The 20,477-nt window shown below is 35.5% G+C and overlaps 1 protein-coding gene across 5 annotated transcripts; it reads left to right on the forward strand.

Annotated features, from left to right (window-relative positions):
• Window positions 1-793: 793 nt before the first annotated feature.
• On the forward strand, window positions 794-19,840 carry nmd3 (NMD3 ribosome export adaptor). Of its 5 annotated transcripts, XR_015508590.1 has the most exons (18): window positions 805-899; window positions 1,480-1,525; window positions 2,522-2,656; window positions 4,463-4,559; window positions 4,911-4,991; window positions 6,495-6,623; window positions 8,095-8,185; window positions 8,672-8,750; window positions 10,677-10,773; window positions 12,744-12,861; window positions 14,768-14,913; window positions 15,005-15,117; window positions 15,208-15,280; window positions 16,676-16,782; window positions 18,919-18,989; window positions 19,074-19,326; window positions 19,409-19,574; window positions 19,714-19,840. XR_015508590.1 is itself a non-coding variant. In NM_001013569.2 (16 exon segments), coding segments are annotated over 15 exon segments (1,518 nt in total). In that variant the 5' UTR covers window positions 794-899; window positions 1,480-1,481; the 3' UTR covers window positions 19,211-19,502.
• Window positions 19,841-20,477: the final 637 nt, after the last annotated feature.

Raw genomic sequence — 20,477 nt, forward strand, 5'->3', positions numbered from 1 at the left:
TGCTGTGAGGCGAACATGCTACCCACTGCACCACCGTGACGCCTCAAACCAACGCATGCCTCCCACCAGTGCTGATTCACAGCCACATTACACTACTACTTGTGTGATATTGTGTGTGTGTGTGTGTGTGTATATATATATATATATATATATATATATATATATATATATATATATATATATATATATATATATATATATATATATATGTTTTTTTTAACCATGTCTATGTATATAAAAGTGCTAGGTATATTAGTACTAGGTATAACTAGGTATATTTCTGCAATAGGCCTACTAGGCTAACTCTTTTTAGATTTATAATGTATTTCAGTTTGAATAATAAAAAACTGCTGCTGTCATGTTTTATTTCTCAAAGTATCACCACTTATAAATCTCAAAGATTATGCAACATTATGTTTTTGGGTTTTGTCTGCAGCTTTAAATCACCCATTTGAACCTAATTACCCTGTATTTACCGAGCCATCTTGTCAAAACCAGACTATTATCCTTGCTCATGCTTTACTGGGGTTTAAAATTAGAAAGATTTTCACTCAGTTCCCTCGGAGAATAACCATTTGTTTGTTTGTTTTTTCTCATTTACATTCAGGCGCAGTTCGGACAGCTATCGGGTGTTGTTATTTGTTTATTTATATTGTTTTAAAGAATTCACAAATAACAAATACAGAAAAAACAGACAAAACAAAAACTGCAAAGATGATATAAAAAACAAAAGAAAAATATAAGAAAAACGAAACGGAAGACGGTCAGCTGCAAGGGTCTTTTTTGACAACGTGTCGTGACGTCATCAACAGGCGCACACACACACGTGCGGAGTTCGTGTGATTTTCGCGAGGAGATGTTCATTTAGTTGAGTCGATCAACGCTGATTTAACAACACAGTGAGTATCGATCCAGTGTTTGTGTGTATAATAGTATAGTAATAACAATACTGGCGAAGATATCGAGAGCGTTATAGTCTTCTCACAACCATACTTCACACGTAATTACACCCATACATACATACAAAGAGTGATCTGTAAGTTAGCAATGGTGTATGTGTTTATCTGTCAGTGGATACATTATTTTAAGTTTATGACAGTGGTGACCAGTTCTGTTAGACTGATTATGCTTTATATTGTTAATGTCATGAATATGGAGTGAAGTTGGTTTTATATTCGCACTCTTAGACGTTCTTTCTAATAATATAGCGTTAATTTCAGAAAAGCATACTTGCAAATTCTAATAAATAGGAAAATCAGCAGCGAATGACTATTAAAGGACAACACTGTTGACAGTCAGTAAATAATGCTAATGTTGTTTTGAAGCGCTTACATGCGATTTCAGACCCAATATTATAAGTTTATCCTGATAAACAATGTAGGGAGCGTTAAAAGGAAACAAATGTGCGAATATAAAACAAACTCAATATATTATGAGTGTGATTAATGATGTTTGGGGTCTGTGTTGTTGCTGTTGTAGTCATGGAGTACATGCAGGCTCCGCCATCCAGCAGCCACGGCAATATGTGAGTATTCAACTTTTATAAGTACTGTGTTGTTATATTAATATTAGTATTTACTCTCCCTCAAGTGGTCGCAGATGTTTATGAGTTTCTTTTATTTCTGCCGAACCAAAAATAAACTTGAATTATTAATCAACAGCATCAGTTGAGATTTGGCTCCTACATATTGCTTTTTTTTTAATGTAAGGCATTTTTCAGTCATTCATTTTCCTTCGGTGTAGTCTCTGATTTATCAGGGGCCGCCACAGCAGAATGAACCGTTAACTATTCTAGCATATGTTTTAAACAGCGCATGCCCTTCCAGCTGCAACCCAGTACTGGGAAACACTCATACACACTCACACTTTGCTATCTGGACTGTGCCCAGGCCCGTTTCCCGGATCATTTGAGAAGTGCGTGTGCGCTGAATTGGGCTCAGGCACATTTCAGTTGGCCGGCCCTAGCGGTTCACTTGGGCAGTTCACTTGGGCTAAGCGCGCCTGAGCCCGTAACTGAAGACGAGACGTGACTTTTAAGGGACTGTTTCATATTGATTTATTAATCATTATTAATGTTCAATAAACACAAACCATCGTAGATTATTAAAGACACAAACCCCTCACTGCACGACAGCTGCACCTTCAGCAAACCTCCTAAATCCTGCAGCACGAGGCAATAATCTCAGCTACACAGAAATTGGGAAAAAAATAAACGGGGGCGAATAATTCAGGGGGCTAATAATTCTGAATTCAACTGTACATATTGTCATTATTATTATTTATATATTTTAGCTTGTGTATTATTTATTGCTGAATTTAAATTGTTATGATATTGTTATAACTATAGAAATTGTGTTTATTTTATTGTTATAAATATAGTGGTATTTATAAAATGTGGTAAACTTGATCTGTTTTTGTTTTTGCCATGACATAGCTAAAGAAGCTGAAACCGCATTAATCTCGAAATTCTCTCTCCCTCATTGTCTTACTGTATTTCTGTTTATCTGTATGCTTTTTTCAGTCTTTGCTGTACGTGTGGCGTTCCCATTCCTCCAAACCCAGCCAACATGTGTGTCTCCTGCTTGAGGACTCAGGTGGACATCTCTGAGGGCATCCCCAAACAAGTGACCATCCATTTCTGCAGGCAGTGTGAACGGTACGCTCTGTTTCTGTTAGCCATGGGCCGGTGTACGATTCTGACGATACAATAACCTTGGATAAAATGATCACGGTTTCACGGTATTGTGATTACTGCTCTAAAATCTGTTCTTTTCACATGTCTGGATAAGAAAAAAACGTTTGCCTGTTAAACAGATTCTATTTGTTTTTAAGTATTTCTAATATTTTGGAGCAGTGAACATGTCAGGCTAAATAATTAGAATAAATCATTGCCTTTTGCTGTCTTCATTAGTATCAAAAACACAGATTTCTTTGCAACCTTAAAAGGCAACTTGGCATATCTTTTATTTTTGGATATACAGTAAAGTCACTGTACTGCTCAGCTCTACAGCATGCTGGATGTTGGTTTATAAGTGACTTGTTTTTTAAATGATAGCTTTTTCTGCTGCTGGAGATAATGTTGCCCTAAAAAAACAAATTAAATAGTCATGAAAAACACACACACACACACACACACACACACACAAAATTACATATACCGTAAGAACAGTACAACAGAAAATATGAGCTGTTTAAAACACCCGGTTCCTTCCGGTACACGTAGGGCCCTATCATACACCCGGCGCAATGTGGTGCAATGCAATTGTTATTTGCTACTTTCAGCTTGGCGCAAGAGTCGTTTTGAGGTGTTGCACCACGCTGTTTAAATAGCAAATGCATTTGCACTTATATGTGCGCCCATAGGCGTTCTGGTCTAAAAAAAGCAGGCGTGTTTTGGCGCGTTGCTATTTTGAGAAACTATAAGTCTGTTTTTTAGACCAGAACAAAGCCGGTCTATTGTCTGGCGCAGAGCGCGCCTAGCTTACACACTGCTTAATACACACACGATGTAGAGCAATACGCAAATATCTTTACATAAAAAAAGAATTTAAATATTACGATATATATATATAGGATATAATAAGAATATATATATATATATATATATATATATATATATATATATATATATATATATATATATAGGATATAAATATAAAGAAATTAAACATTACAAAACATTATTTTCTAGCCTACATGAGTTTAAAAACCACTGCCTTCATACTTTATTCATCTCGGGAGGCCTTTTCAGTTCATTCAATTTGCTTTTGTATAATGTTATTATTATTAGCAGTATTATTTATAATATCCATATTTATATTTGTTTTATTAAAAACAAGCTTAGATTTGTCCACCTGTCAGGTTTTAGACCATATGGGGCACAGCATGTGTTTTAGGATGTAACTCAGGTTTTTGAGCACACTTCATTATTATTGTTCATTTATTCGTTTGCTGGAAATTAGAACTGAATTTAGAAATAGTTTTGAAATGAATATTTGCGCTTAACAAACTAAATTATTTATTTATAGGCTAATTGATGTCTGTGCGTAAAGGTTTCCCTATCCAAGAGTGAAAGTGAAAGTAGATCATTTATCGCTTATTCTCACGCGGTAGATGCTCTGTTTAACTGTTTTCTTGCTCATTTTTTCCACTTACACTTACTTTACGTCATGTAAATAGCAAATGCACCATGGCGCAACGCAGCAGACTCTTAAAGGGAATGGGAGATGAGACTCTGATTGGTTTATTCTCAAAACACACCTATAACTCATTAAAAAAATAAACTCAACCCTTTTAGACCATGCGCCGAAGCGCAAAGCGGATTTTCCCGTCCTTAAATGAGCAAAAATACGTTCTGACACGCCCTGAAAGCGTTTTGCGCTCTGCGCATGGACCGTCAAAATAGAGCCCATAGTCTTTTTTTGGGGTGGATTTTCACTTTTTCCTCTGGGTGTTTTGTCAGGTACCTGCAGCCTCCGGGGTCGTGGGTTCAGTGCGCTCTGGAGTCCAGAGAGCTTCTGGCTCTGTGCCTTAAGAAACTCAAGGCCTCCATGTCAAAGGTCAGTTACATACAGAAACATCACCACATTTTATAACGATATACAGTATTATCAGAATTTTGATCTAAGCTGCAAAAAAAGGATGCTTTATCAGATATATTAATACAGATATAATAATAATAATAAAGTTAGTGTATTGCTGTATTGTCTTTACATCTAGGGTGATGGGTAATGTGCTGTGAGTTCACAATGAACGACTTTTGCAAACATTTTAGTTTAAGTATTTCACACTTAACTTTATTTCCATTAACAAAGATGAACAAATACGGTAATTAATGTGTTGTTTATTGTTTGCACATGTTAGAAAATACATGAACTGCTAAATGCTGGTCTTCATTTATTACCATCCAGGTGCGGCTTATTGATGCTGGCTTCTTATGGACCGAGCCCCACTCTAAGAGGATCAAGATCAAGCTGACCATCCAGAAGGAGGTGTGTGGATATACAGATCAAGTCTGAATTATTCACCCTCCTGTATATTTTTCTCCTTAAATTCTGCTTAGCAGAGAGCCGATCTCGTCAACACATTTCTAATCATAATAGTTTAATAACTCATTTCTAATCACTGATTTATTTTCTCTTCGCCATGATGACAGCACATAACATTAGACTATAGATATTCTTCAAGACACTAGTGTTCAGCTTAAAGTGACATTTAAAGGCTTCACTAGGGTAATTAGGGTAAAGTTAGGGTAATTAGGCAAGTCATTGTATACAGGGGCGCAACTGCACATGTACTGATGGTTATGCGGCTTCAACTTTTGCCCCCCCCCCCCCCCCCTCGATCAAACTATATTTTATAACAGGCAAGTGATAAAATGTGGACAATATTTCTGTCAATAAATTAAAGATATTTTTTCATAAAGATATCAATATGCTTCAAAAATACAGTTTCACATTTCTGAACACAACTGAAATAGTATGAAGTAGTAAAAGGTATAATTACATTAAGCATGTTAAGTCGCAAAGAAATGCATCTCATACCAGCCCAAATTTCTTTTCAATTTAATTTTCCCTCACTAAAAGATTATAGCACCTTGACTAGCCTTGCTTTTGCTTTTTGTACTACATTTGTCAAAACAAAATGATAGACATGGTAGTCCTAAAGGGCAAAAGAACATTGCAATTACTTCTCACATGCATACTGTGAGGAGTGTAAGGTCTGTCTTTGCAAGAACAATTGACTGAAACTGCTAAAAGTGAAATAAAAAAGACTGTCAAATGTTTAGTGTAAAAAAACAGAAACAAACTGTGAAATGTTCTATTTAATTGAAATGTTATGACTTTGTTTGTAGCTAAAATTAAAATAGTTTTGAGCTAAGAAGTTACCAAAAGGCCTGATGAATTAATATGATACATAATAAATTCATAAAAACATGTATGTGGTATGAAAAATGGGGGGAGGGGTGGAATGATTTTTTAATTTAATAAAATACAATATTATACGCGTATAAAATGCTAAATAAACATTTTAACAAAAAAAATATATATATTATTTGAAACTTTTAATATGGATAATTTCAAAAATAGTTTTGGCACAATGGCGCCCCCAGTGTTTGGCGCCCCTATGCGCCGCATATACTGCATACCCCCTTTTTGCGCCACTGATTGTATAACAGTGGTTTGTTCTGAAGACAATCCAACACTAATATTGCCAATTTACAGGAGAGCGAATAATTCTGCCCTCAACTTCAGCTGTGATTCCCTTTAATACACTTTTTACTGCTGTGTTGCATTGCAGTCGCAAGATCTTAAAAGAAAATGCGATTACAGTAGTTGATTAATTGATTATTACAGTAATCCATAGCTGCAGGCCTAGTGCCAAGCTTTACAAACTCGACTGATAAGAGATCTAAATGTAGAAAGTGTTTGGTTCTAATCTAAATGCAGATGTAGCGCCGCTTCAGTGTTTGAGTCGCTCTGCTGTGCCCGCAGGTCATGAACGGAGCCATTCTGCAGCAGGTTTTCACCGTGGAGTTCGTGGTTCAGGGTCAGATGTGTGAGGACTGCCATCGTGTGGAGGCCAAAGACTTCTGGAAAGCTGTTGTGCAAGTCAGGCAGAAGGTGTGTGTGTGTGTGTGTGTGTGTGTGTGTGTGTGTGTGTGTGTGTGTGTGTGTGTGTGTGTGTGTGTGTGTGTGTGTGTGTGTGTGTGTGTGTGTGTGTGTGTGTGTGTGTGTGTGTGTGTGTGTGTGTGTGTGTGTGTGTGTGTGTGTGTGTGGCTGGGGGTCTAAAAAGGAGGGATAAATCACTTTTATAAGGGATTTAAAGGCATAGCTCACCCATATATGAACAGTTCCTGTTGGTTTACTCACCCTCAGGTCAGCTAAGATGGATGTGGCTTTTGTTCGTCAGTAGAATATTGAAGATTTTGAGTGATTCGTGTAATATAGTGAATAGTGGAACAATCGTGAGATGGTATATTGTTGTATTTAATTGTTGGATGGTTCTTATTTTATTTCAGATTTTTTATTTGTTTTCAATTGTTGATTTTAATTGCTTTATGGCTAGAAATAGTTGTAGCTGTGCTATTGATATTAGTTTTAAGAACTCTTTGTTTTGCGCTGTATTGTTGTTTTACAAATTATTAGTGTGACTGCACTACCTGACATAAGTCTTGACGTCTATCCAAGTTTTAGGAACACAAATAATAACTTCTAGTTGATCATTTGGTGTCAGAAGTGTCTCTATGAAAGGTGAAGGCCTCTAGATTTTGCTGATTTGAGCTCAATAAAATCTGATCATGCCTTGATTATTAATGATTTGATTAGGACAGTGCGGTCTGACTCTGCTCAGGCTAAAGTCTCATCACTGAACAGGAATAATGTCCAGTATAGAATATAAAGTCCTGCTGCAGTGGAGACAGAATGAATATTGTGTCTGACTCCATCATGAGCTTGGAGGACTGCATCCATACATCTCTGACATGACTCACATCACTGATTAATAAAGTCATCTGGAATGGTGAAGAAAGCGTTCAGCAGGACTCCCAGAGCTCATCAAGACTCTTTGTGTTCATCTTCAACGCCTCCTCCATCTTATGCTCAATAATGTGCATGTCTGGTGACTGGGCTGGCCAATCCTGGAGCACTCTCTGCTTTCAGGAGTTTTGATGTGGAGGCTGAAGTATGAGAAGGAGCGCTATCCTGCTGGAGAATTGTCCCTCTCCTGTGGTTTGTAATGTAATGGGCAGCACAAATGTCTTGACACCTCAGGCTGTTGATGTTGATCATCCACTCTGCAGATCTCTCGCATGATGAACCCCAAACCATGATTTCTCCTTCACCAAACTTGACTGATTTCTGTGAGAATCTTGCTCCATGCTGGTTCCAGTAGGTCTTCAGCAGTATTGGTGATGATTGGGATGCAGATCAGCAGATGATTCAGCAGAGAAATCCACCTTCTGACACTTTAACACATGATCAACTAGACGTCAAGTTATTATTTGCTGCTCTTACAACTGTGATCCACAACAAGACTTTTGTCAGGCAGTGTATACAGCCTCAGCATTGCACTAATATTATTTTTGCCTTTCAGACTGTCCACAAAAAGACATTTTACTACTTGGAGCAGCTGATTTTGAAGCACAAGCTGCATCAGAACACAGTGCGCATCAAAGAGATTCATGGTATATCACCACCACCACCACCATCATCATCATCATCATCACCATAGTTTTTCACAATGTAAAATCAAGCAGTGCACTTAATTAAATTGAATGAGTTCTTTTTTTTAAATGATTTATACCAACTGTGCAGATTTGTAGTTCCCAGCATGCTTTGTTTCAGCCGAACATAAATGTAAAAGAATTGTGTTATTTGCACATAATTAAAAAAGGAGACATCATTTAATGAGGGTTCTGTAAAAATCTAATTGTAAAACTCCTATCTTAGTTTACAGATCAGGTTAAGTCAACAAAACTTTAAAGGTTCAAGTAAATATTTTTAATGTATTAGTAAGAAATAAAAGCTTAATATAATTAAGTTAAAATTACTCAGTTAAATTAAGGCAATGTGTTTGCGCAGTTCAGTTGAGTAAACTTCATTGAAACAAATTCATTTTTACAGTGCCGTCTGTTCTTGATTTAATATTGATCTCTGTTGTGTGTTTTCAGAGGGAATCGATTTTTACTATGCCACTAAGCAGCACGCTCAGAAGATGGTGGATTTCCTGCAGTGCACTGTTCCCTGCAGGTCTATTTTATTATTATTATTATTATTATATTATTATTATTTTTATTATCATTATACTATATTATTATTTTTTATCATTATATTATTATTATTATTATTATTATTATTATTATATTATTGTTTTTATTATTATTGTTATATTATTATTATTATATTATTATTATGAATATACTAATTATATTATTGTTTATTATTATTATTTTATTATTAGTAATATTATTATTGTAATTATTATTATTATTATTATATGTTATTATTATATTATTGTATTATTATTATTATATTATTTCTATTATTATAGTTTAATAGAAAGTTAAACTATAGTTAAATAGTTTAATAAAAGTTGTTTCTATTATTATTTTATTATTAGTAATATTATCATTTTTATTATATTATTATTTTTATTATTATTATTATATGTTATTATTTTATTATTATTTTATTATATTATTATTGTTATGTTATTATAATTTTATTTCTATTATTATTATATATTTTTTATTTATTATTATTATTAATATATTATTATTGTTATATTATTATTATTATTATTTAGTTTTCGTTTTCTACTCCTGTGCTGTTGGAAATCAAAATGGGTGTTTTCTGTTCTGAAGCTTCTATCTAATTTATAAACACAAGCTGATCTACATTTCCTTATAGGTTTTAGGTTTGATGACTATATATATTTATATATTCATATATAATATATTAAATTTAACTATATATTATCTATATTTAACAGATTAATTTAGATGAATCTGTTTAGAATAATGTGTATTTGGTTGCAGTATACTTTATGGTGACCTATTATGTTCCTTTTTACAAGATGTAAAGTGCATCTCTGATGTCTCTAGAGTGTGTGTGTGTGTGTGAAGTTTCAGCTTAAAACACCACACAGATAATGTTTAAAACTCTCTGAAGCTGACCCTTTTAGGCTTTGATCCTAATTGTGGTGTTTTGGTGTCTGTCGCTTTAAATCCGAATGAGATTGTGCTTTTTTCAAAAGAGGGCGGAGCTACAGATACCCGTGTGTCAGCATAGTGGCAGATTTAAAAACAAGACTAACGTCCTATGCTAGTCTGGTTTCAGTCCTGTCAATGACGAATGTTTTGTTCAAATGTTCAGATTAATTTATGGGTGAACTTTTAACTTTTGATTTAAATTTATAGACATTTTAGATTGATTGATTAATTCAAAGGCTAGTTATGTGTAGATAGTTTAAAGGGAGGTTTTTTAGTACAAAGTTTGGGTAAACAGGATATTAACTTGTGCAGTTTTCATATTCAAGACATGTTAAAATATAAACACAGTGTAAATGCTGTATAAGCTGACATATAAGAGCTTTCTTTAAAGTACAAATGAAATTAAAACTAGCCATGTTGATGTTGTTAGCTTGTATTGCTAGTTTGGTGCTGAACAGTTCATCTGTGCATGTCATTAAGAACAAAAAAAAACATGCTTTGCCTTTGTAATCTTTAATTAAAATCTGAGAATGCACTTCCTGTTTGTGTTCAGCTAAATTGTTAGATTCGTTCTGTCTGAGGTAGTGGGTGTGGCTATCACACTTAACCACGCCCCTCCTGCTGTCAGTTTTGACATCAAACATTAGTGGTGAGCAGGAGGAGTCTGTCAGGTTGTAATAACTCTCCCCAAACCCTTTTCCCCATCTTTCTGAAAGAAACGCCTACTTTCACTACATCCAATCATCTCGCAGTAGAAAAACAAGCCACGCCCACTGCTTTCTCATTTAATATTCTGTTTCTTTAGAAACTGCATCACAAAATGAAAAGAAGAACGACCGCAGCGTCCAGTTCATGCAGACTGTAAATTACAGAAGCACTGATACGATTACACGTCTGTGGTCATGATCTGTTTGAAAGAGTTGTTGTTGATCTATTAAACTAACTGTGAATGTCGTCTCTAAAGGTCAAAGGCGTCCCAGCGGCTGATCTCTCACGATGTTCATTCAAACACCTACAACTACAAAAGCACCTTTTCTGTGGAGATAGTTCCTGTGTGCAAGGTAAACGCTTTTAATGCTGTTTTTAATTATTAAATCCTCGATGCTAAGAGAGCTGATATCTGTGTTATGTTAACCATGGTGTCAACAGAGATGCAAACTGAAATTTGCCATTTTAATTTAATACATTCAGAGTGTGCGCAGGGTCTTAAATAGTAGCAGCAGTTGATGAATCCATTTAGAGAAATCGAAGGCTCTTAGAAAAACTTAAATGCTGTTTTACAAGGTGTTGAATTGAGTATTATTTTTGATTATATTATGTACACCACAGTCTTGTTGTCGATTCCGGTTTTAAAAGCAACAAATAATAACTGGTCTTCTAGTTGATCATTTGTAAAAGTGGCAGAAGGGGAATTTCTCAGAATCATCTGCTGATCTGCATCCCAATCATCACCAATACTGCAGAAGACCAACTGGAACCAGCATGGAGCCAAGATTCTCACAGAAATCAGTCAAGTTTGGTGGAGGTGACATCATGGTTTGGGGTTCATCATGCGAGAGATCTGCAGAGTGGATGATCAACATCAACAGCCTGAGGTATCAAGACATCTGTGCTGCCCATTACATTACAAACCACAGGAGAGGGACAATTCTCCAGCAGGATAGCGCTCCTGCTCATACTTCAGCCTCCACATCAAAGCTCCTGAAAGCAGAGAAGGTCAAGCTGCTCCAGGATTGGCCAGCCCAGTCACCAAATAGGAACATTATTGAGCATGAAGGAGGAGGCATTGAAGGTGAATCTAAAGACTCTTGATGAACTCTGGGAGTCCTGCTGAACGCTTTCTTCTTCATTCCAGATGACTTTATTAATCAGTGATGTGAGTCATGTCAGAGATGTATGGATGCAGTCCTCCAAGCTCATGATGGAGTCAGACACAATATTCATTCTGTCTCCACTGCAGCAGGACTTTATATTCTATACTGTTTATATTACTGTTATATATTATTTCTGTTCAGTGATGACACTTTAGTCTAAGCAGAGTCAGACCGCACTGTCCTTATTAAATCATTAATAATCAAGGCATGATCAGATTTTATTGAGCTCAAATAAGCAAAATCTAGAGGCCTTCACCTTTCATATACGCCACTTCTGATAACAAATGATCAAATAGAGGTCAAGTTATTATTTGTTGTTCCTAAAATTTGGATAGACAACAGAACTTGTCAGGTAGTTTATAGCTGCATCCTAATGTTTGCCTGAATTTAGTCTGTGAATATTGAGCTGCTGTTATATAAGCGCCCCCTGCTGGAACAGAGTGGATTAGCGTTTGTATTCAGTACATGAATGAATGTTTTATGTTGGGTGGAGGTTTTATGTAGCATAATTTCACAAAAACAGTTAAAATTATTCAATCTATTTAAAGCACAGTCTGCCCACACTAATATGTGTTGAGTCTTTGTGTGGATCATCATGAAAGAGCAGTTTTTGCCTCAGCATGTAATAAGAGCAGATACATTTTTAAAAAGCCACATACTCATTTCTATATTTTTTTTCTGGTTTCTAAAATATGGAATAGTCCAATTTGCTAGTAATAAAAATTTGCAGTCGGCCTTGCAGTCAATCAATATCAATCAATGCATCAGTCTCTTTATAGATGAATGTGTTAAATTGTATTAAATGGAAGTCTAAAGCTCCACAAAGTTTTTTTGTTACTGGTCTAGTTATTTCTTTGTATTTCTCTCTCTATTAGGAAATTTCATAGAGGTAAATATTTCTCATTTTTTGTTTCCGCCCTACAGAGTTATAATGCATTGATAAGGAGTCATCACAAGCTATGACTCTAGTTGCGCTTTCTTACGATCAGTATTACTTCCTTCTTAAGGTGTGAAACGAGTAAAGGAAGAGTATGTGATGACAGAATAAACATTTTAGGTGAACTGTACCTTTAACACAGGGCATATGGAATAATCTTGCCACACAGACAGTGCAGTATCACCATAAATTGATTTCACACATTTATTATGAATTTCAGGATAATGTGGTGTGTCTGTCTCCACGGCTCGCTCAGAGTTTGGGAAACATGGGTCAGGTGTGCGTATGTGTCCGAGTCACCAGCTCCATACACCTGATCGACCCAAACACCTTGCAGAGTGAGTCCTCTTTTATTTCTATAGTGCTTTTTTACATTGTAGATAAAATAGATTTACATCCATCCCAAAACAGAAAAAGTTGGGGGCCGTATGGAAAATGCAAATAAAAAAGAAAGTAGTGATTTCTAAATTTACTTTGACTTGTGTCTCAGTGCAGACAACATGACAAACATTAGTTAATGTGCTCCTCATGATTTTCTTTTTTAATTAACACATTCCAATTTTGGTTCTTGCAACACATTTCAAAACGTTTAGGGACTGAAGACACCAAGTGGTGAAGTGTTTCAGGTGTAATTCTGTCCCATTATTCCTGCTAACAAGTCTTAAGGTGGACAACAGTACTGGGTCTTTATTGTTGTATATTACGCTTCAAAATGTGCCACACATTCTTTATTGGGGACAGGTCAGGACTGCAGGCAGGCCAGTCAAGTACCTGTATCCTCTTCTTCCACAGCAAGACTCTGTAATGTGTGCAGAATGTGCTTTTGCATTGTCTTGTTAAAATATGCATGAGCGTCCCTGGAAAAGAGGCCAGCATATTGTGCTCCAAAATCTCTCTGTACTTTTCAGCATTAATGTGCACCACAGAAGTGCAAGTTACCTTTGCCAAGGGCACTGACACAAGCCCATACCATGACAGAGCCTGGCTTTTAGACTTGTTGCAGGTATCAGTCTGGATGATCCTTTTCTTCTTTTTTCCAAAGCACACTGTGTCCATTTCTCCCCAAAAATACCTGAAATACTGATTAATCTGACCACAGTACATGTTTCTACTGTGTGATGGTGCATCTCAAACTCCTTCTGCCCAAAGAAGTTGACAGTGGACACTGTTAACATAGGGCTTCCTTTTGGCACAGTAGAGTTTTCACTGTCATTTGTGGATGTAACTCTGTATTGTGGTACTTGATACAGGTTTGCAGCAGTATTCCTGAGCTCATGTGCTGATCTGGCTTATAGATGAATGAGGATTCTTGATGCAGCGCCCCCTGAGGGATCGGAGATCACAGTTGTTCAGCTTGGGCTCGCGCTCTTGTCCTTTACACACTGAAATTCCTCCTGATTCCTTGAATCTTGTAATGATGTTTAGCACAAGTTAAAGCTGAAATATCCAAATGTCTTCCTCTCTTTCTCTGAGGAACATTGTTTTTAAACATTTCAATCATTTTCCCATGTATTTGTTGGTAAACCTCGGCCCATCTTTGCTCCTAAAGGACTAGACCTTTCCTGGATGCTGCTTTTGCACCAAATCATAATTTCAATCACCTGTTGACATCACCTGTTTCACATCACATCATTATAATCAAATAAATTTACCTGATTTCTAGCCCTAAACTGTTCCTTTCACAACCTTTTTTGGAGTGTGTTGCAAGAACCAAAATTGGAATATGTGTTTATTAAAAAAAAATAATAATAAGTAACAATAAAAATTCATGAGGAACGCGTTAATGTTTGTAGAAATCATAATTTTTATTTTTATTTGCGTTTTCCATACTGTCCCAACCTTTTCTGGTTTGGCGTAGTATAATATACCCTGTAGTCGTAGAAAATTACAGTATTGAGTGGTTTGTTTATATTACTATAGTTGTTGTGTTAAAATAAGAAACAGTCTGAATGGAGTATACACTAACCTGCGCATTATTCAGATGGTGCCAAACAGTCAAATACTGCAGTGTTATAAACAAATATGTATGTGGACATATTCACTAAAAGTCGAGATGATTCTCAGTTAACAGAGTCTCTGTTATTCGATGGTTGTTATCTGGAAATAACACACCTTGAAATGTCACAACTGACCAATCAGAAGAGAGTATTCCAGACAGCCGTGTAATAATCTGCGATAACAACCTCCTGGATGTCTTTATCCCCAGCATAAAGAATGACTGAGTGAATGTGTGTGTGTTTTCAGTTGCTGAGGTGGATGGCAGCACGTTCTGGCGTCACCCATTCAACAGTCTGTGCAGCCCACGCCAGCTGGAGGAGTTCATCATCATGGACATTGACATCATCAGAGATCAGCGCTTAGGAGCGGGTGCTGGACTCAAGTCCAATAAGGTCAGAGGTCAATGTGTGTGTGTGTGTGTGTGTGTGTGTGTGTGTGTGTTTTTGCAGTACGAAAATGCATTGTGTGTGTTTGTGTTTGCAGCACACTCTGGCGGAGGTCTGGGTTCAGAAGACATCAGAGATGGACTCCAGTCATCAGTATCACTGCAGAACCTTCATGGGTCATTTGCTGAACATTGGAGATCTGGTGCTGGGGTGAGTTTGTACACACATCACCTCATACATATCAAACATCATCCAAACACACTGATCTTCATAACTGACTCACTTTTGATTTGACTCCAGCTTTGATTTTGCCAATGCCAATATCAACGACGAGTTCCTCAATAAGATGAACCCTCAGCATGTTCCTGATGTGGTAAGACACTCTAGTGCTTCTTCATTTTACTGTGCCTATACTTGTGCATGGACCAGTATTAATACAGTGGCTCTAAAATATTTAGTTTTTTTTGTGATCACATTAAATCACAGGAATTATTCAACATGCTTCCACTGTCACAAAAGATATCAACTGACTGAGATTTCCATTAATACTCCTAACCACCCTCTATTGGCGAAAAATGAAGGAAAAGAAAACAGACACATACATACAATAAATAAAAAAAATATATAAATAAATTAATTAAGATAAATAAATAAAATGGAATTAAATGTCTAAATGAAAATAAAGTAAATTTAGTTAACTAAATAAATTACAAATAAATAATTGAATGAAAATAAATAAAAAAATGAAAAATAATTTAAATATAATAAGCTAAATAAAATAAAGTAAAATTAACTAAAATAAAAATTGATAACTAAATGAAAAATAAAAAATATTAATGTCAATTAAATAAATAAAATACAAATAAATAACTAAATGAAAATAAATAAATGAAATTGAAAAATAATTAAAATATAAGAAGCAAAATAATTAAATAAATAAAATAAAGTAAAATAAATAACTAAAATAAAAATTGATAACTTAATGACAAATATAAAATTATTAATATTAGTTAGATAAATAAAATACAAATAAATAGCTAAATGAAAATAAATAAATAAAAATGTTAAATAATTAAAATATAATAAGCTAAATAAATAAATAAAATAAAGTAAAATAAATAACTAAATGAAAAATAAAAAATAAATAATATCAATTAGATTAAATTTAAAAAATAAAATACAAATAAATAACTAAATGAAAAAAGCTAAAAAAAAATTAAAAGATTAAAAAAAAACTAAATAACTGAATGAAAATAAATTAAAAATAAATTAGGCTAAATAAATAAATATAAACTAAATGAAAACAAATGAAATAAATAATTAAAATAAATTAAGTTAAATAAATAAATAAATAAAAATAAACAATTAAATAAAAATATATAATTAAATTAATTAAATAAGAAAACTGAAAATAAATAATTAAATGAAAATAAATAAGAACACAAAAGAAGTAAAAAAATTGTCTGCACATGTCTTATTACAATAAAACTTTAAAAAGAAAATACAACGGTTTTGACAAAAAGGTAACAAATAAAATATTTTGACTCTTAAAGGAGCTTGAACATCATTGGACAAGATGACTGTGATGTTAAAAAATCGACTTTATGTTTTGTGTTATGTAACTGTTTATCTGATGGTATGAGTTGGTCAATTGCTATAGTCGGTTAATTTTAGGCTTGACAAAATTAAGTGAAAGCTAAGCTGCTGTGATTGCTGGCTCCACTGTTTTAGCCACAGGAATGCATTGATCATGATTGCTGGTGTTCAGGTGCTGATCAAGAAGAGTTACGACCGCATGAAGAGAGCCAGAAAAAGAGTCTGGAAGCTGAAAGAGATGGACAGAGAGAAAGACGCTGCCGATACAGATGATGAGAGGTCAGTCAGAGATTATTAGTGATGTTTCATACCAACAATTTCTTTTCCAATCCGATAATGAGTGATACTTTGTGTAAATACCACTAATGTGTCTCTGAAGTATGTTGAGTGAGTGGCCTCATTTACATGTCAATCATTTGATACCAGCGATTTCCTTTCCGATCTAATATGAGTGAAATTTAGGATGATATCGGTAATACAGATATGATACCGATATGGTACTGATGCAATACTGATACTTTGTCCAAATACACCCTAATATGTCTGGTAAATCAAAAAAGTTGTGCATTTCAAATCATACCCTCATAAAAAATACAAAAGAGTAATTAATTAATTTGTTTATTTATTTTGAACACTAAAGTACATAGCGTTAGCGGCCACATTTACATACCAATGATTTGATACTAACGATTTACTTTTCAATCGGATATGATTGAAATTCAGGCTGATATCGGTGATACAGATATGATACCGATTTAGTACCGATACGATACTGATACTTTGTGCAAAATCCATATTGTGCCTGGTAAATCATATATATATATGTTTGTATATATATGTGTGTGTGTGTGTGTGTGTGTGTGTGTGTGTGTGTGTGTGTGTGTGTGTGTGTGTGTGTGTATATTTTATTATCAATACTAATTTTTAGACCAAATCTGCAATTTGGCTACCAATTATTAAGAACTACTATTATAAAGGAAAAGGAAAACTATTTTCGACAAGCTCTAAATAGTTTAGTTTCTTTCCATCGTGTTTCAATTACAAATATTTATTACCCCAAATGACTGCAGTTTTAAATATATTTATGTTTTGAACAGAGAATTGATCTTAGAGCATAAATATGTGATTTATATTATATTATATTATATTATATTATATTATATTATTAGGTGTGTCACAATTTATGCTCAATTTCGATTATCGAATCAAAAAATAGTATCGTCGATGCTGCCACGTCCCCATGTCACGTCAGCTTGGCTTGCCAAGCGGGAAAGAAACAGGCTTGTTGAAGTGCTTGTTAAACTGCAGAAGCAGGAGACCCGTCGACAGAGCTTAAACCCTCTCCTCTTTCAATGAAGTCGCCGGTGTGGAAGCATTTTGGATTTCCAGTGAGTTATGTTGACAACGTTCGTGTTGTCGACAAAAAAAAACAGTTTCACAAGCTCTGCTATGTACGTATTACGTACGGTTCGTCTGATAGACAACACCGGCATCGCGATCCTCCGGCCGCCCCCGTTGCAAATCCACTTGCGAAAAGTTCACACTCAGGCCCTGTTTACACTGTCTTTGTTTTTAAATGGCATTTTAGAACGACAACGATTTGACATCCACAGTGGCGTGTAGCATTTCTGAGCAGCCCTCCTTCCTCTCTACCTCTGAAAATGCACATCACGTGACCACACACACACAGACGCACACGCAGCCATGCGCTGGAGGCAGCAGGTCCAGGCAGTCAGAGGACTGCTTCAATCTTTCACTCACTTGTACTTAGTCATTTTAGCGAACACCTCAGATACTGTTGGCTGGTTCCTGTTGGTTGTGCCTCTTTTTTACCGACGCCATTATAACGACACAGATCACTGCCTATTCACGAGTCCCGCAGAAAAAGTGATTGACAGGTGGTAATTATGTGTGTATCTTGCCTTTATTCATTTACTGTATGATTTGTTTATGGGTAAAACAAAGACCATGCAGGTCAGGTAGTTTAAACGGTAGGCTACAAATAATTAATTGGTCATTAAATAATTAATTATTCATAATCCAATCGTGACTTTAGAATCGAAAATGTAATCGAATCGAGGATTTGGAGGATCGTGACACCCTTATATATTATATTATATTAAATTATATTATATTATATTATATTATATTATATTATATTATATTATATTATATTATATTATATTATATTATATTATATCTCTGTACTAGTTTCTAGACCAAATCTGAAATCTGGCAACCTAAGTGTGGGTCAAGTCTTTTTAGGATCTAGAGGGAAACAATTAAATCCTCTCCAATATTTAGAATTTGGACTGCAATGCCTAATTCGACCACTAGGCAACACAATTCAACACAATCCTGCATGCTGCACCTTTAAACATCATCTTTTAATGATTGTTTTGATTGTTTTTTTAGACAATACACTGAGTTCCTGGAGGACCTGGAGGAGGACGAGATGCTGAGGAAGAACATCAACATCTTCAGAGGTGAGGAGCCGGCAATATTAACCTCTCCTCTATTAATATTCTAACTGTACTCTCATGTATGATCATGACTTACTCGCTGTGCAGATGCTTCAAAGATCCCCGTGGAGGAGAGTGACACTGATGACGATGGAGCACCCAGGATCTCTCTGGCGGAGATGTTAGAGGACCTGAGCCTGAGTGACGCCACGGGTGGAGAAGGAGCAGACATGATGACAGACTAATCAACCTCAATTAAAGAGACAGTACACCCAAAGCTGAACATTCTGTCTCCATTTATGTAAACATCACTTGCTAAAACCTGTTTGAGTTTCTTTCTTTTCTTACTTTTGTTAAGAAGGTAGTTTGAAGAATGCCAGAGACCTGTAACCACTGACATCCATTGTATTTTTTGTTTCTTCTATGGAGGTCAATGGTTACAGGTTTATAGCATTCTTCAAAACGTCTTCTTTTGGGTTCAACAGAAGAAAGAAACTCAGAAATGTTTGGAAACACTTGAGGGAGAGTAAATAATGACTAAATAAATTTTTTGGGGTGAACTGTGTATTTAGCAACTAACACCATTGATCATGAAGATCACCAATCTCGGTCATGGAGGGCCCGTGTCCCTGCGGGGTTTAGCTCAACTCGCCTCAACACACCTGCCTGGATGTTTCAAGTAAACCTAGTAAGAGCTTGATTAGCTTGTTCAGGTGTGTCTGATTAGAGTTGGAGTTAAAATCTGCAGGACACCGGCCCTCCAGGAGCAAGTTTGGTTCTAGATGAATATAATGGATTCTTATTACTCTGCATTTCCTAATAATAATGCTGGTGTGATGATGCAGCTGTACATTTAATAAAATATTTAAACTCCACTACTGTCTCTGAACATTACTGTACCCTGTAATAAATTTATTACAGCTTGACCAGCCTAGCCAGGCTGGAAGCCCAGCCAAAACCAGCTATGTCCAGCTTAAACCAGGCTGGTCAAGCTGGTTTTAGCTGGTCATTTTCCAGCCTAACCAGCTAGGACCAGGCTGGAAATGGCTGGAAACCAGCCTGGAAATGGCCAAAACCCCTCTAAAACCAGCCTGGTCAACCAGCTAAAACCAGCCAACCAGTCTAGGCTGGTTTTTCAGCAGGGTGGTCACTAGTGGGCGGGGCTTTCTCCCTATGATGACACGTACAAAGAGAGAATGTCAATCAAAGTGTTTCTGCAGACTGTCTTTATCAAGTCTGAATATAAACAATACAATTAATACATACTATTAGAAGCTGGATACATTTACTCACTGCTGACACACAACTGGGTTTAAACCCTTTATAAAAGTCATTTTTGCAAAATAGATGCCCTTTTGGTCATTTTTAGCAACTGAAGTATAACAATGAAGCACCTCCAGTGAGTGCCAGTTTTATTCATCAAGCAGAAAACAAGTTCAGTTCATAAATGTCTTCAAAGCTTGTTCTCGCCAGTCAGATTTGCTCCGTACCCTTCAGTGTTTTACTCATTAA

Source organism: Danio rerio, chromosome 15 (assembly GCF_052040795.2).
Source record: "Danio rerio strain M-AB ecotype USA chromosome 15, GRCz13ab, whole genome shotgun sequence".
NCBI lineage: Eukaryota > Metazoa > Chordata > Actinopteri > Cypriniformes > Danionidae > Danio > Danio rerio.